The sequence below is a fragment of the Oryzias latipes genome, chromosome 21 (genome assembly GCF_053564925.1).
Source record: "Oryzias latipes strain Hd-rR chromosome 21, Olatipes_Hd-rR_3.1".
Classification (NCBI taxonomy): Eukaryota; Metazoa; Chordata; class Actinopteri; order Beloniformes; family Adrianichthyidae; genus Oryzias; species Oryzias latipes.
The window spans coordinates 30,858,932-30,874,171 of NC_136257.1; the positions used below are offsets into that span (position 1 = coordinate 30,858,932).

At 39.7% G+C, this 15,240-nt stretch overlaps 2 protein-coding genes across 22 annotated transcripts in view; one reads left to right on the plus strand and one right to left on the minus strand.

Moving 5' to 3' along the window:
- cntnap5a (contactin associated protein family member 5a) overlaps positions 1-8,742 on the plus strand; it is a 159,675-nt gene extending 150,933 nt beyond the window's left edge. Inside the window, exons 23-24 of the mRNA XM_011489979.4 lie at positions 221-289; positions 3,285-8,742. Of these exons, the coding sequence (XP_011488281.1) occupies positions 221-289; positions 3,285-3,484 (269 nt within the window). The 3' untranslated portion in view covers positions 3,485-8,742. The remainder of the gene's footprint in view (positions 1-220; positions 290-3,284) is intronic.
- The window catches only part of LOC110017394 (uncharacterized), a 90,698-nt gene that overhangs the window by 71,849 nt on the left and 3,609 nt on the right, over positions 1-15,240 (minus strand). For 15 of the 21 annotated variants that reach the window (XR_002292801.3, XR_013652767.1, XR_013652773.1 and 12 more), the window contains one exon: positions 14,620-14,707. Coding sequence is in view for 4 of the 21 variants with exons in the window: in XM_078939677.1 (XP_078795803.1) it covers positions 14,620-14,707 (88 nt within the window). In the remaining 17 variants the exon portion in view is untranslated. Of the gene's footprint in view, positions 1-11,180; positions 11,290-14,619; positions 14,708-15,240 lie in introns of all 21 variants that reach the window. The other 6 variants (XR_013652774.1, XR_013652766.1, XR_013652764.1 and 3 more) reach the window with 1 other exon arrangement.

Genomic DNA, 15,240 nt, shown 5'->3' on the forward strand with positions numbered 1-15,240 from the left:
TATTTTAGTAATGAACATTTCTGTGCGTTTCCATCGTTACGGGTAACGCTGCTCAGGGTTCTCCGCTGCTTGAGGTGCAAAGATGCTCACATCTCATCACCTTTTCAAACGAGAAGCTCAAAAGATGAAGTTCTGCTGTAAAGAGGCAGGGATCCCACATCTCGATGTTCCTTTCATGACCATAATGAGTGATTGTGTTTCTTCATTTGTGTTTTTCCAGATGAAGCTGCCAGTGAAGATAAGAAGCAGCATGGCGGCAGCACCCAGAAGGATCTGGCAGTGATCGCAGGTCTGTCTCCTCTGCTGCTTTTCTCTCCATGTTTAATTGAAATTAACTCCAGCTGTTTGTTATTCCTCCCATTTCTCCTGCTGTTCTCGTCACGTTCACCGGAGCTGCCTTCGTTCTCAGGAGGAAGCCTTTGTGCTTTGTCTCCTCAAATACTTCAGAAAAAAAAACTCCTGTGTCTTTCAGCTCATCGGACCATTTTGTTGTCATTGTTGTCAACAAAATACAACTTGAACTTCTTCTTTTCATGCAAGTCCCTTAGAGGCAGCTTCAGATGACAGGAGAAGCTGTCATCTGCCAAAAGTTAATGGAGTCCACTTTGATATCACTGAGGGGGGCAGAGATGCAGGAAAACAAAGTCTTAAAACAAACTTATTTATGGTTCAAAGAATTCTCTTCAGGAGCTTTGTAGAGCCCAGATGATCAAGTGGTTGGAAGAGATGTTTATCAAAACGGAAAATGTGTCGATCAGGCAGACTGAGGAGGAGCTGCGGTGCTTTTGCTGTCCAGGCTGAGAGCTGGAAGCCCACTGTCACCATGCGTCTCCATGGCTGGTAAGAAACCGGGACTGGGACTTGATCCGGTCTTTGGTTCTCCTCCAGTTCCACAGAATGATGAACACAAACTGTTTGAAAGATTTGGAGTTTGCACTAAACAGTGTTCGCAGAAATTTACAAAGAGCAGATATTCTTCTATTCACCACCACCTTCTAGAAACGTCTGCCAGTCAATTGGTTAGCTGTTCAAATCCCAACTTTGAACTGTAAATGATTCAGCAGGAAAAAAAATCCAAAAGTTCCCACTAAAAATGTATCTGTAATGAAATGTATGGAACCAAGAAAGAACCGACAAATATTTGAAGTCACCTGAGCATCAGTCAATAAGATTTCTGCTGAACTGTGTAGCAGAAGCCGTGTATCTTGAAATCTCCTAAGACTGGAAAGAGAAGTGAAAAAGGGTGGACAGTGGTGAGAGCGCAAAATGGTGGTCAGTTTTCAGACCATGAGGAGGCGGGGCTTGAGGCAGCAAAGATGAAGATGCTAAGGATAAAAAGAATCTGATGGGAAGCTCGCGTTGGATGTTTCCTCTGCTAAACCTTCATGGACCAGGAGGAGCTTTATGAACAGATATGCGTTTCAATTGATTTTTATGGCCCCAACTTGAAATGAAATATTCAAGCTTCAATATTGTGCCTCAACTAAGGCAGATCCTCATTGTTGCTCCTAAACATGAGGCAGGAATAAATATGAGTCACACATGCTTTTCTCCACAGATTTACCAGATAAAATGTTGGAGAGAAATCAAGAAGTTCAAATGTGTTGCTTGTTGCATTTTTAGCCGTGACAGAAAAAACCCCAGCGGGGAGCAAGAGGAGCAGGAGGCTTGATGTAAATGTTTCTGTAGTGGAAGAAACGATCGTCGGATCGCAATTTCACTCCAAAGCAACTGAAATCTCCGACGTCCAATGGCCGAACCGAATGCAGAGTGAAAGAGCTCAGAGAAAAACTGCTAGGAGATAATCTGTGCTTATGTTTTCCAACCATGTCTGCCTGCTGACCAAAAGACGCAACAGTTCAAAATGTAAAACTAACATCAGTGAACTTTGCAGAGCAACAGAGACAAATGTTGCCTGTTTGGAGATGAAGTTATGTGTCTGAACTTTAAATGTTTAAGTCTTTTCAGCAACAGACCTGGCATTTCTGTGGTGATCTTTTTTTTGTAGGAGAGATTCCTGAACAGAAAAGGCATCAAACTCAGTTTTTGTGTCCAGAACCTAAAGAAGTCGTGGAAACCAGATGGGCATGGCGACAGAAGCTGAAATCTAGAAAAATTGTACTTTTACTTAATACTGTTTATAAAAACAGGTGACCACTCCCCGCTGGCAATCCAAAAACAAGAGTACCCGTCGGTCCCAAGAAGTCAAAATCCCACAGACGCCTATAGAGAAATAAACAGCTGTATCTGTCATTCTATTTGTCAGAATAATAATTCTGGCTTTGATACATTTTTTTAGCACAGTCTTGATAATTCTCTTTTTATTCCATATTTTTTCTTCAGTGCAAGTTATTAACTGGCCAATCAGATGCCTCAATAACAGCATGTGGTTTCACATCAAATGCTGGAAACGGTTGACAAATTTTAGTGGTAGGGGTGTGAACTTCTGACAAGCTCACTCATTAAAAAATGGCGATTGAATTGACCTCATCTTGTTTGAGTTGGATGACGTCACACTCACGAGTCCAGTTCTTATATAGTCAATGGCTTTGAGCCAGAGAAAAAACAATTGGTAGTGCACATATTTATCCACCCAAGACAGGAAAAAATAGTAGTGTTGTATGCCAGTGGGGTACACAATCATCTTGACAATTGTTTATGTAACTTAGGGTTGAAATCCCAAAATGACAGTCAAGAGAGTTGACCCACATAAGTGAAAGTCATCTGTTTTAGGAACTTTGTAGGAACTTTTCAGGTGTCTATTCTGGACCTTCTTAGCCAACATTTTATTTGATTATAACAAGCGCAAATGCAACGCCAATGTTTTTACCCGCTTCACCCTGTAGGTGGCTCTACCTCCTGTTACTGAAAGAAAGCCTAATTTTCTATTTTCCATTTTGGTCTTGCTTGTTTGTTTGGTTTTTACTTGGTGGTTTTATGGCGAACACACTGGAACAGAGTGAACACGATTAACCTCACCATGTTTAGGATTACACCAAATCTGTACCATTGGAACCATTAAGGGTCCAGAACCAGAAGGTTGGCTTTATCATGTCTGACCTAAGAACAGCAAGATCTTACCAACCAAAAGAACCTTTGAGGTCAAATGTTCTCCAAAGAAAACCAAAGCAATGATGCAACATGGTCCAATATTTAAGTGAAATATTTAAGTTGAAGACATTTCACTTTTTGGAGGCAAAATGTCCGGATATGACAGAACACCTGGTGCTTGGCCTCCATGTAAGTCGCAGACATTAATACAAGCTGCCTGTTGTCTTTCCCAGGCGTGGTGACGGCGGTGGTTTTCATCGCTGTGTGCGCTTTGGCTGTCATCAGCCGCCTCCTCTACCAGCAGAGGCGAGCCCAAAGGAACGGTGGGGGCAGCATGAAGGACGAGCACAGACACGGCATGTGCACGGACTACAGGACTGAGCTCCACGTCCACAACACTATCAGGGACAGCGTGAAGGAATACTACATCTAAAGGTTGGGGGCGTGCAGCCTGCTCCGCCTCCGTATCTCCTGGGGACAGAGCCGGCAGGTGGAGGCGTTGCTGTTGGGTCTTCTTCAACGCGTGTGGGCGCCCTGGAGGTTCACGGGGACGCTCCAAACTCTTTCTTCGCTCCTTTACAAGCTAGTGGCTGAACCTTTGCAGCTGTTAGTGTCTTTGATGTTGGTGACGTTTTCAGAATCGAGCTGCTGTGGTTTCTGTCATTGCAAAAATGTGTAAAAGCATCAGATGAGCGCGCTGCAGGGATGGATGGCATGGTGGCAGCACCGCGGGCCACACCCCTGGATATTTCCTACAGAGCTAAGCAGACTCCCTGAACGGATATGCTGAGGTCAGGTCTGTGGGATGCTGCTGCTGTTTGGACCTCCAGTAGTTTTGAATGCTTTCCAAGAAACAGGGACAAAACTGCCTATACTGTATGAGTGCCTAATTTGCATTTTCCTTTTGTTCCTAACATGTTCTAAGTCGTGCTCATGATATGCCACCGAGTCGGGCTTGACCTTCACACGCTGAGCCATTACACCGGCTGTCTGCTGCGATCAGGAGCTCCAAACACTCCCAGAGCCTCATTCAGCAAACAAAGAGCAGAAAACGCTCAACAAACCAGCGATGACCCTTTCGGTTCACTTCAGGAAAACAACTTAAACTTGAAGCACGTCAAACCCGGAAGTGTTTCATCCCGTTTGGGGCAGATGAATACCTCGTGTCCGTACTTGATAAGGGGTTCTAAAATTTACCTTAGCTTTTTTGCTAGCATCGCTAACATTATTAGCCTCAATGAAAACAAGACAAACTTTTGTATTAATGTGCTCACATATGGACAGGATCTTTATCCCTTGTGCTTCTGTGTCGGTCTCACATCGTAAGCGTAGCTTGTAAGGATTTCTCTGCCAAAGTAAGACGTCCTCTCGGTAAGGTCACAGTAAGAAAAGCTCTAAAGCTAAACTAAATGCTAACCTTTTTTTTTACTTCACAAAGAAGCATTGAAATGTTGTAATCTGACGTGACAGACTTCTAAAATCACTACTTTTTAACAAACTATTACCAAATTTCTTAATTGTGTTTTTGTTTTGTTTTGCTTTCATAGACTGATGATCAAAAATTGTTTCGCAGTTGCCATGGGAACGTTTTGGAGTGGCCAGTGAAAGACCTAGCCTGAGGTGTTTGTCAAATTTGATTCGAGTTTCTGTGGTTAATACGAAAAATAATTTATATGACTGAAGTGCAACATTGTTATCTTCTGAGGGTTAGAATTGGCTCCGCCCCCTTTGCCAATTCGATGACCCATCAAAAAAAAAGGTTCAATTTGTAAAACAGTGAAGACAAGTGTCTATTTTTTTTGATGATTTTACCTTGAAGTTTCTCCATCCTTTGATTTAATGTTCATTTACATGAATGTACCAGGAAGGAAGAGAACCAAGATAAACGCTTTAAAGGCTGTGCAAGTAAAACGCTGACAGACTGATGGATTTTGTGACAAAAGAAAAAAAGCTGTGGTGATTGGTCAGACCTCTGACGGAAAAGGATGGACGTTTTCCTGAACAGCCTTGATAGTCGCTAAAAGAAAGAAAGCCTTGTGTTCATTTGGAGCTTTGTTTTAGACCATCTTGAATGGCTCTTTAACATAATTGGTCAAAATAACTTGTTTATTTTGAGTCGTAGGCTCTACTTTTGTCGAGATAATAAAGTTAGTGTGAAAAACTTTTTTTACAAGTTTTAAAGTAAATAAAAACACAACTTATTGGAAATATGGACAACCATTGGTAAATGTCGAAAAATTGAAGTTCAATCAGAAAAGCACAGAAAGCGCTTTTTAAAACAAAGCACTTTAATTGCCCCTGCAATTACAATAAAGTCTTGAAACCTGAAATTTAATTTCTAAACCATTAGGTAGCACTGAAGATAAAAGCTACTTCTACATGTTTGTGGTTTTTAACCCTGTAACACTAAAGCTGTAGCCGGCGACGCCTAAACATCACTTGCTCTTTGGACTACTGCAAGTTTAACACACCATGTTAGTAGAATAAAGTGGTTAACACAGCACATCCATGCAAAGCTGCTTTCTCCACTTCAGAATCCACCAGAAATATATTAATTGAAAAGGGTTAAATGGTTTCAGTGTCTTAGGGTTTTGCTCCAACTTTTCTTCTAAGATTGAGTCTTTATGATTTCCCTACAGGTTTTGCTGAAGTTTAATTTGTTTGTTCAGAACTACTGGTATGTTGCTTCTTTTTAGCTTTTAGAACAGCGTTATTGCTAGATTTATGCTTGATTAGCTTGTAGTTAGTTTTCTTTTTCTTTTTTAGCTTCAGCTTATTTAGCTTTTATTGTAACATTTAATTTTATTGTTCATCTTTTTCTGTAAAACGTTATCAGCTGACTGAGATTTTTAGCATTGAGTATTTTTGGAGCGCTTTAGGCTGTTGTAGCCAGCATGTCAGCTTGTTTGGCCTTTAGCATAAACCCACCCTTTACCGTTTTAATTTGCTATGCAGTATTATGCTTTAGGCTCCTTAGTGTTGTTTTAGCTTTCTTTAACGTATTTCATGGTTTTTGCTTTTAGTTTGGTTCAGCATTGAGTGTTTTTGGACATTTAATTAATTAGCACTGACGGTTGACTGCTTATTCTCTTCTTAATTTATAATCTTTGCATTTCTACCATATAAATGGTTGAACATTTGCTCTTGTTGAACATGTCAAAAATGCTGAAGGTTAAAGACTAATTCTGTCGTTTATCCCTGCAAGTTTCACTCCTGCTGCTAAATAATAACTGACAGCAGGTCAGCGATGTGGAGATCTTCTGATGTAATCTCCAGACTTGGAACATTTCATTATAGTTCTTTATAAAATAAACATGTCAAAAGTATTTGACGAAATCTCTGTGCATCACAGAACATCATAATGGATGTCGGGCAGCACCGCTATAACCCAAACTGTGATTCTGCCAGCAGTGCATAACGGTCAGAGAAGAACCCACATGAGAACACGATCCAGAACAAAAAAAGTATTTTAACTATGTATGCTTTTAGTTGTACTTCATTAGAAATGTTTTTTTTAATCTGCAGTGCAAAGTAATTTCTCGTTTTTCTGAAACTGGAGGTTTTCTACTCTACATTAAGCTCTTTGATGAATGAGGCTCTGTTGCAGTGAGTCTGCATGAGGTAATACTTGAAAGTTCCAGAAATAAGAACTGATATGATGCATTTTCATCAACACAAAAGAGCTCGAACGCCGCAGGCTGTCAGGAGGCGCGGCTCCATCGTCAGTTTGTGCTTCACGCAGCAGCTTCTTTGTTCTCCAGGCAGTGGTGAGTCCAAACATCTGCAGCAGAAGGTCGGATTGTACAAACGTTTTTTTAGCAGCAGCTTTCTGCAATTGAGGGGAAAAAAAAGCCCCAACTTGCTACCTGGGTTTGTTTCTCTTTCATTTCTTTTTTACATATTTATGCTGTTTTTAACACTGATAAAGAAAAATCCAAGCGACTGCTTTTCACAGATCTTTGCTTCTGGAGGGGCAGAAGAAGATTTTGACCTGCAGCTGATGCTCACATTACAGTCAGCTGGTCTCATTTGGCTCATAATTAGCTGCTCTCTGACAGGACAAGTGGAGGTCGAGTCCAAAGAAACGCTGGACAGGTGGCTGACAGCAGAACATAGATTTCTGGGTTCGTTTCAGCATCTTTGGGTCAATTTGCTTTTTCTCCAGGGAATTCTGAATAACCGTGGAGTCTGTGTTATCCAAACCCCATCTGAGATGGTCTTTAATCGGCCCCTCAACCCATGTTTAATGAAAAATAACCTAAAATTTAGCTCAGAATGTAAAGTTTTGTAAAGTTAATTTTGACATCAGCGTGGGGTAAAAAAGTCAGCCTCTCTACAAAATCCAAAACACTGTGTGAACCCTTAAAACATCACAGCATGTCTGCTCAGACTTTCATTTCCTGAAACTGCTGTGTGTAACCCTTGTGCTATCTTAGGCACTTTAACATTGGGAGTGGGGTCATCTAGACCCAATAGACAGTGTGCTGAACCTTTTTTCTTCAATGATTTGTGATCTTCACTGGTGTCCATGGATTACATGAAATCTTTCCACCTTTATCCACCTTTGTCATGGTGGGGAGAACACGTCAATGTAAGGGTGGGGTCATCTGGACCCCACAGGATAGCACAAGGGTTAAGCTGAAAATGTCAAATAATGCGACAACTGGTTTAAGAGGAAGATGATTCTGCATTGCAACAATTTTAAGCTTTTTCATCTGTTTTGTGCTTAGAACTTTTCTAAACTGAAGTGTTTGTTTTTAAACCTTTACCGTGGATGTAAAGCACCTCATTCAGCCTTTTGCTGTTATGTTAGACTTATTGGCCTTTTTTCAGGTTCGTTCTGCGTCCGGCTGGTAAATTAGATACACTGGTCCTCAGTTTCTCATTTTTATTTTTTGTTCAGCTTCTTTACTTTCATTCTTTGTTGGTCTTTGATTTGCTTTGGTTTTATTTTGTTTTGTAATATTCCGTTTATAGTTTCGTAACCTTTTAGCATTGCAGTCTCCTGCTTCTGTTAACTTGTTAAGGATATCTATCAGCTTGTGTCTTTTCAGCCTCCTTTAACTTTTCTTCGGCAGGTTTTTGGACTTGATTTCTTCTTCTCTGTTTATTTCAGCTGTTTCACATTTTAGTTTAATTCATATTTTGCAATTTTTGCTCTTAGCATGAAAACGATTTCCAGGCATCATTCAGCTTCTTTTCAGTGGTCCCACGCTTTTTACATCTCACATCATCACATTTAGCACTTTCATTCACGTGTTTCACGAGAAACGCAAAAAAAGAAAATGCAGAAACAAGGGGGGGGGTTGATCTCCGTTATGACGGATACGCCATCGAGCCAAACACGAGCAGAAAGTGAAGCTCATGAGAGAAAACATTTTACCCATCCAAACGACAGCCCCGCATTCGGTCAGCAAAGGAACCGAAAGAGCAATTAAGAGGAGCCCATTGATGAAGATGAACAGGACCCCCCCCCCTCCCCCTCCCCCTCCCCCTCCCCCTCTGTGCATGTCCTGCTAGTTTGGGTGTGATAGAACGCAGACTTCCTCCTTCAGTGGATAAAAACATACCTCTGAGTGTCTAGGTTTTAACGCAGTGTGTGATCACTTCTTAATGATTTGTATAGCTGCAGTTTTATTAAGGATCTATTGTATAGATGTATAATTTATTAATAAAACAAATATATTATTAGTGCTCTGTTGTGTGGTTGTGTCGGCATGGCGATGATGCTCCTCCACCATGAATCGTGTGAAGTGCTGTCAAACAGAGGAGGCTCACAGGCTGGCAGCACTTTGACTGTAAAGCTTTCAAAAGGGACGGTTGTTCAGATCTTTGTGAAACCAGACGGATGCCAACTGACTGACTGAGCCAGAGTCCGGGAAAGAGCCGGGATCCTATCGTTTCCGTAAAAATGTCCTCATCAAAGACGCCACTTTGAACAGAACAACTTCAGATTTTCGTCAAACCAACAAATATGCTTTAATGAAGACCAAAAACACTTCTTTAAAATGAAAAAAAAAACAACTTTCTTCAAGTCCAACAGTGTTCTGAGTCTGACGGCTAACCTTCAAACGTTCCAAACTATCATAAGGTGAATCAGGCGGCAGTTAAAGATTTTTAGTCAACAGACTCTCAGCAGCTTCACATCTGAAGCCTGAGAAAAACCTCCAGCAAAAGACTTATGTTTGCCCAAAAAAAAAAAACCTTGCTTTTCTGGGACAAAAAAATCTTCTTGAATCATCCCTGAATACTGCCCCCTGTGGTAAATATACTCTGCTGAGGCCTCAGTTTGGCATCTCAACATCAGGGGTGGGGCTTCACTTCTTTAAATGTCCAAAATTAATAGAAAAGTTTGCTGCAGATTTATTTCTATCCTCCATTAAAACCTTAGTCCCCACTGCCCTTAAGGGTGGATACGGTCTGTTTGTGGGTAAAAAATGGACCAACCTGTACAGGTAATTCGGATGGCCTGAACGAAATATGAGTCATAGATCCCGCAGAGCAGGGGTGGGCAAACTATGGCCCGGGGGCCACATGCGGCCCCTCAAACTATTTAATCTGGGCCGCCACACTGAAATCAAATATATTGATAGCTCTTATTGATTTATTTTCCCTGTAATTCTGGTGCCTCCCCATAGATGACACTTCACAAATAAAATGACTATTGTTTAGGTGAAGAAACTTGTAAAGCTTTGGTGTTGTGTTGGAAGATTTGTTGTTTTTCTAATGTTTAGTTTGTCTAAGCATTACAACTGCTGAAAAATGCATCAGTTTTTCTAAGTTTGCTTCTTTCTGTGAAGGACATCACGCCGTTGCTGCAACTGGCATTAAAAGTGAGAACAAAAGTCACAGGTTTAAGATAAAAATACCAAAATGTTTGGTTTTAAAATATACATAATCATTTTCAATCAGAGATGAAACATGTTTTTTTTTTTCAGATTCCTTAATATTTCTTTCTCTGTGGAGGTGGATTGCCAAATCCCGCCACGCATCCACTCCTGGCCCGGCCCTTCCATCAAATTTTAGAACCCTTTGTGGCCACCGAGTCAAAAAGTTTGCCCACCCCTGCCACAGAGCAAAAATGTTCATGCACATTTTTGTATTGACTGCTGAAACGCCACACAAAGGTAAGTAAGGGTTAAGTAAGTGAGATCCAGGCGTGTTGTATGGATTTTTTACATTTTTTTCAACCCTTTCCAATCCTGCAGACTGTGCAAAGGGCTTGTCAGTGCTGTTCACGTGGTATGTGTGCGATCCTTACGTGCCCTGTACAGGTTTGCCCATGTATTTGCCCACAGATACACAGATACACAGTATCGAGCCCTAAGGGCAGTTGTGACTAATGCTTAAAGCCCAGTTTATACCATCGCATCAACCGTATACACAATCGCGCAGTCTAGTTCGTACCAATGTCGGCTGGCTTTGCTTGCAACTGCCTGCAGTTCCTGTGATGAACTTCTGAGTGTCGTAGTGACCTTCAGCAAGTCTATGGGTTTTAACAGTAGCTCCGCCCAACAAGTCCGTTTCACTTTTCTATGGACCAACAACCAAAGGGGGTCCCAAAAATGGTTTGGTTCGGTCCAGCTTAACAGAGCCATTTTATAATACAAATGCCTAAAAAAACCAAACTGGAACAGACCACTCAGTGGAAAAGAAGCTTCTGTTATTAAAAGCTGACAGGACCCGATGGTTCGAGGAAGAGTCATTTTCTCGTATCGCCTCTAAAGACGTGTCACCGTCAGAGTTTGGTTCTTCTGAAAAACGGCCTGAATTCCAATTCAAATTGGTTTGATGCATGTGGTACAGCTCTCTTGAGGTTTTATAGATGTCATCCTTTCCCATCCATCAATGTTCTAAACCTGCTGAATCCCTTCAGTGGTCTCTGGGTTGCTGGAGCCTATCCCAGTTACTGCTGAGTGACGGCGGTGTACACCCCAGACAGGTCACTTTGTTTGTCTTTCCTCTTGTTGAACAAAAATATTCTCTTAAATTAGATTTTCTTCTCTCTTTTTTTTTGCATTGCAGAGACTCGTTAAGTGTCTTACAGGAATCCGAGTTTGTTCTGCCCCCCTGCTGCTTTAAGAGCTGCTTCTCATTTGACATCAGCAGAAATGAGTTTTTCAGCTCACCTGCTCTCTGCTGCTTCACGCTTCATTCCAACAGTCCTTTCATCAGAAGTTATCGAGCTTTCTCCAAATATTCCTCCCGTCTCCAAGTCCATGTCACGTCTAAGTGGGGCTGAAAGCAGCAGTGGATGTGTGACGGCGTGAATTATGTTTAGGAAGCCACTCGTGACGGACGAGCAGCTTATTTACGTTCACTTTGAAGCCTCCGATGATGGCGAATGATTATGGAGGATTACAGGGAACGCGTGGAGGACTTTCATGTTATTTCTTATAGAAAGAACGGAGGATGAGGAGTTTCTGAAATGTTCTGGGAGTGTTTGTTAGTCAGAGGAGACGTTTGACATGTCAGCTCTGACAGCAACAGGCGGTCTTTGTTCCAATCAACAGAGACTTTCACCAAAACGAGCCTCATTTACAACATAATAAAGATTGTTATTTTAATTCTGAATCACTAGAGTAATAAAAATCCAAAGCAAAGGCTGAAAAACTAGTCTGGAGATTAAAAATTATGAAGATAAAAGGCAAAAATAATAAAACTGCTAAAATTAATACAAATTCTTTAAAAATACAAAAAGGCTAAAAGTAAAAATACTGAAGCAAAAGTTCAAAGGCCAAAAATGTTAAGTAAGAAGACATAAAAGCCAATAAAGCTGAATTAAACTACTTCAAATGCCAATTACAAACCCAAAATGCTTTTTCATTTGCCAGACATGCTGAATTAGATCTGAAATTTATGAAACGCTTTAGTTTTCTGACCTGAAGTTTTTTACTGAATCAACAAATCTGACATTTAGGTTCCACGCTGGCGCTGAATGAAAAAATCAAGCTGAAAGTGAACTTCTCCAGTGAGCGAGTTCCTCATTGATTCCATCAAAGAATCTGTTGTGATGTCAGAGCGATGTGTGTGGAGCAAAGGGCTCGGAGAGTAAACGCTCGGGATGACTCTGCAGTCTGAACCAATTCATGAAGAAAATGAGAGGCCGGCGCTTCGCCGCTTCATGCGCATTGTAGCGTTCACAAAAGGGCCGGGGTATAAATTGCAGGGTTGTGGTGGTTAATCACTATCCTGTGAGCCAGTCTATTAATCAGCGTAATAATCTCTCTGGTTGGGTGACAGACTCGATCTGACTGCCCATTGAGGACAAGAAATAAAAAGAAATGAGGTGAGTTGGAGCCACAAGAGCTCATTTATTTATTGTACGCCGTTCGCTCCATTAATCAACTTGCATTCATAGTAGGTGCACATGAATGCAGTTTTGCACAGTCTTCTAAACACTCCTGATGAGAGTCATAACGCACTTTTTCCTCCTCAAAACAAGAGCCCAGGAAGATCAATTGGAGCCGGTTTGGCTTTCTCACGCAGCGTCATTTCATAAACAAAAGTCGCACAAAGCAGAGAAACCAAACAAGCCGAACTTCAATCCACAGAACATTAATTTAACATAAACTGAATGCAGTCTCATTTAACCCAATTATCTATCATCTGTGAGGATCGCTTTAATTAAATTTTGTCAAACATGTTCTAATTATAGTCCACATTAGTTTAACATAATTGAAGAAAGGTTAAGAAACTCACAAATCCTCAATTCACCATTTTGTCCTCTGGGTTAAACTCTGTAGTTCTTTTTAGCGATGATGCAATTAATTATGGTGTTCCACAGGGTTATGTACTGGGAGCTATGTTTGTTCCAACATCCGCTGTCAGGCAACATCATCATGAAATACATTAACTTGAATGTGCTGCTCCTTTATGATTGACCGTAATAATGCAATCAAAGTCAATCAGGGGTCGTTGGTTTGGCAACTCCACCTTCACAGTCACACTTTATACCCTTCATGCACCAAAAACATTTCAGGGACAGAAATAGGAGCCAAAATCATAAAACATCAATAATCCAAACTTTTTAACCATTTTTTTGCATTTATTTTAAGCAAAAATCTTTAGTGTTGAAAACTCAAACCTAAAAGATTTGTGTTTTTTCTGCTAAAAGACGCAAAGTGCAAAAGAAAATTAGGGTGACACAACTTATAAATGCATAATATTTACTCAAAAAATGGGGTATATTATTAGCACAAATAAATAGTAGATATTAAGGTAATTTTAAGAGAGTGAAGAATAAATAACTGTTATAATTAAAGAAAATGTACAAGAACTGAACCAAATATTTGACAGCAACATTCTACATAATCTAAATGAAACAAGAACTGGTGAAGTTTTTAAAACTTCTAATTTACCTCTAAGAATGCTAAAAATGATAAATAAAAAAAACTAAATATTTAAGGGAAACCCCAGTCCCTGTAATTTTTAACGCAATAAAGCATGCTGAAGCCAAAAATAAACAAAATTTAAATCAAACATAATATGGCTGCACGATATGAGGAAAACTCGCGATTTGCGATTATTAGTGATCAATATTGCGATGACGATATAACTTGCGATACATGAACAAATAGCAAAAAACTTGAAGACGTCCATCTAATCTTTTCAAATCCATAAAGGGATTTATTTGATTCGTTAAATACTTCGAGCTGCAATAAGATTGTTTCAGTACATTTAAGGTAACCATCTATCACAATGTTTGCCATCTTTGCGATTTGCGTGTTGCACGGCTTGATATCGCGATAACGACAAATTTGAGATCTATTGTGCAGGCCTAAAACATAATAAATAAAAAAGGTAATAATAATACAAGATTTGGAAGCTTAACATGATAAATGAAAACTACGTTAAATGTTGAATAGAAATCTTCTATACCAAGCTTAAAAGCTAAAATGCTAAATATCTACTAAAACAAAACTACTCAACACAAAATTATTTGAAGAACCTCCAAAAAACTATTTAAATAACTAATTTAACTAGAAATGGAAAATTTTAAAATGACAGTTTAACGAAGTAATAATTAATGAAACAAAAGAAAAATCCCAAGGCTATTGATGCTAATGAGACTAAAATAAGCTAAAATTTAAAAGTGAAAAATAGTAAACGACATCTGTTAGACAGACTGCAGATAATATGAATTTAAATGTTAAACAGTGAAATTAGCAAGTAAGCAAATGTGTAAACAAAGTCTTTAAAGTTCTGATTTTGCTAAACTATTGTAAAAAATTGATGCTAATTAATGCTATAATAAAAGCTAAACAGACTGAATTAACTTTGATCTAACAAAAAGTCCCTTAGATGTTGTGTTGTACTGAGAAGGAAAAACTGTTTAAATTAAGCAAAGATGAATTTTACTTTCCTTAAAATGTTCAGCAACAAGGGAAAAAAAGAACTTAATATAAGATAAACTGATTCGTCTGCTAACATGACATTTTAAGACGGACGGATAAAAAGAAAAAGAAAAAACAACTGAGGAACTATTTGCCTCCATGATGTCACATCCCATGATGCAGTTCACCTACTGTTACTCCTAATGAGCTTTCTGACCCCTTTGTACCCCACCTGATCAGGTGAAACGGGTGTGGATCTTGACCTCCGTCCATCCAGGAACCAGGGACATCGGGTGGAGGTCTACGCCCTAACGGTGAGTCTGTAACAGCGATATTAATTAAATTAATACAATCAACTCTTACAACTGTAATAAGTTTAACTTTATATGAACAAACAAAAATAAATTAATCAAATATGTGAAATTACCGTGGATGAAGAAACGCAGAATAAATGGCAAAATGAAAGATAAAAAAAATTAAAATGTTCTATGTCTATAAATCAGTGTTTTTCAACCAGTGTGCCGTGGGAGATGGTCAAGTGCGCCGTGGAGAAATTGCCCTCATTAACTGATCTAAAAACATTTTCCATCTCCAGGAAATCAGCTCTTTGTTCATCCAAACAGGCCCTGATAAAACACTGAGTAGTTAGGAATATAAAAGATCTTAAAATTACTTTTTCTTTGTGTTTATTTAATTCTATTAAGGACATTTTGATAAGAATCACGGTACCGCGATTTAGCTGCAGCTATAACTGTGTAAGGAAAAGTCCCGCCCCTTTAACTCTCTCCGCCAATCATTCTTGAAGACTTAATCACATGTCATCAGTCTGACCAATCAGAAGTGGTTAAAGTCT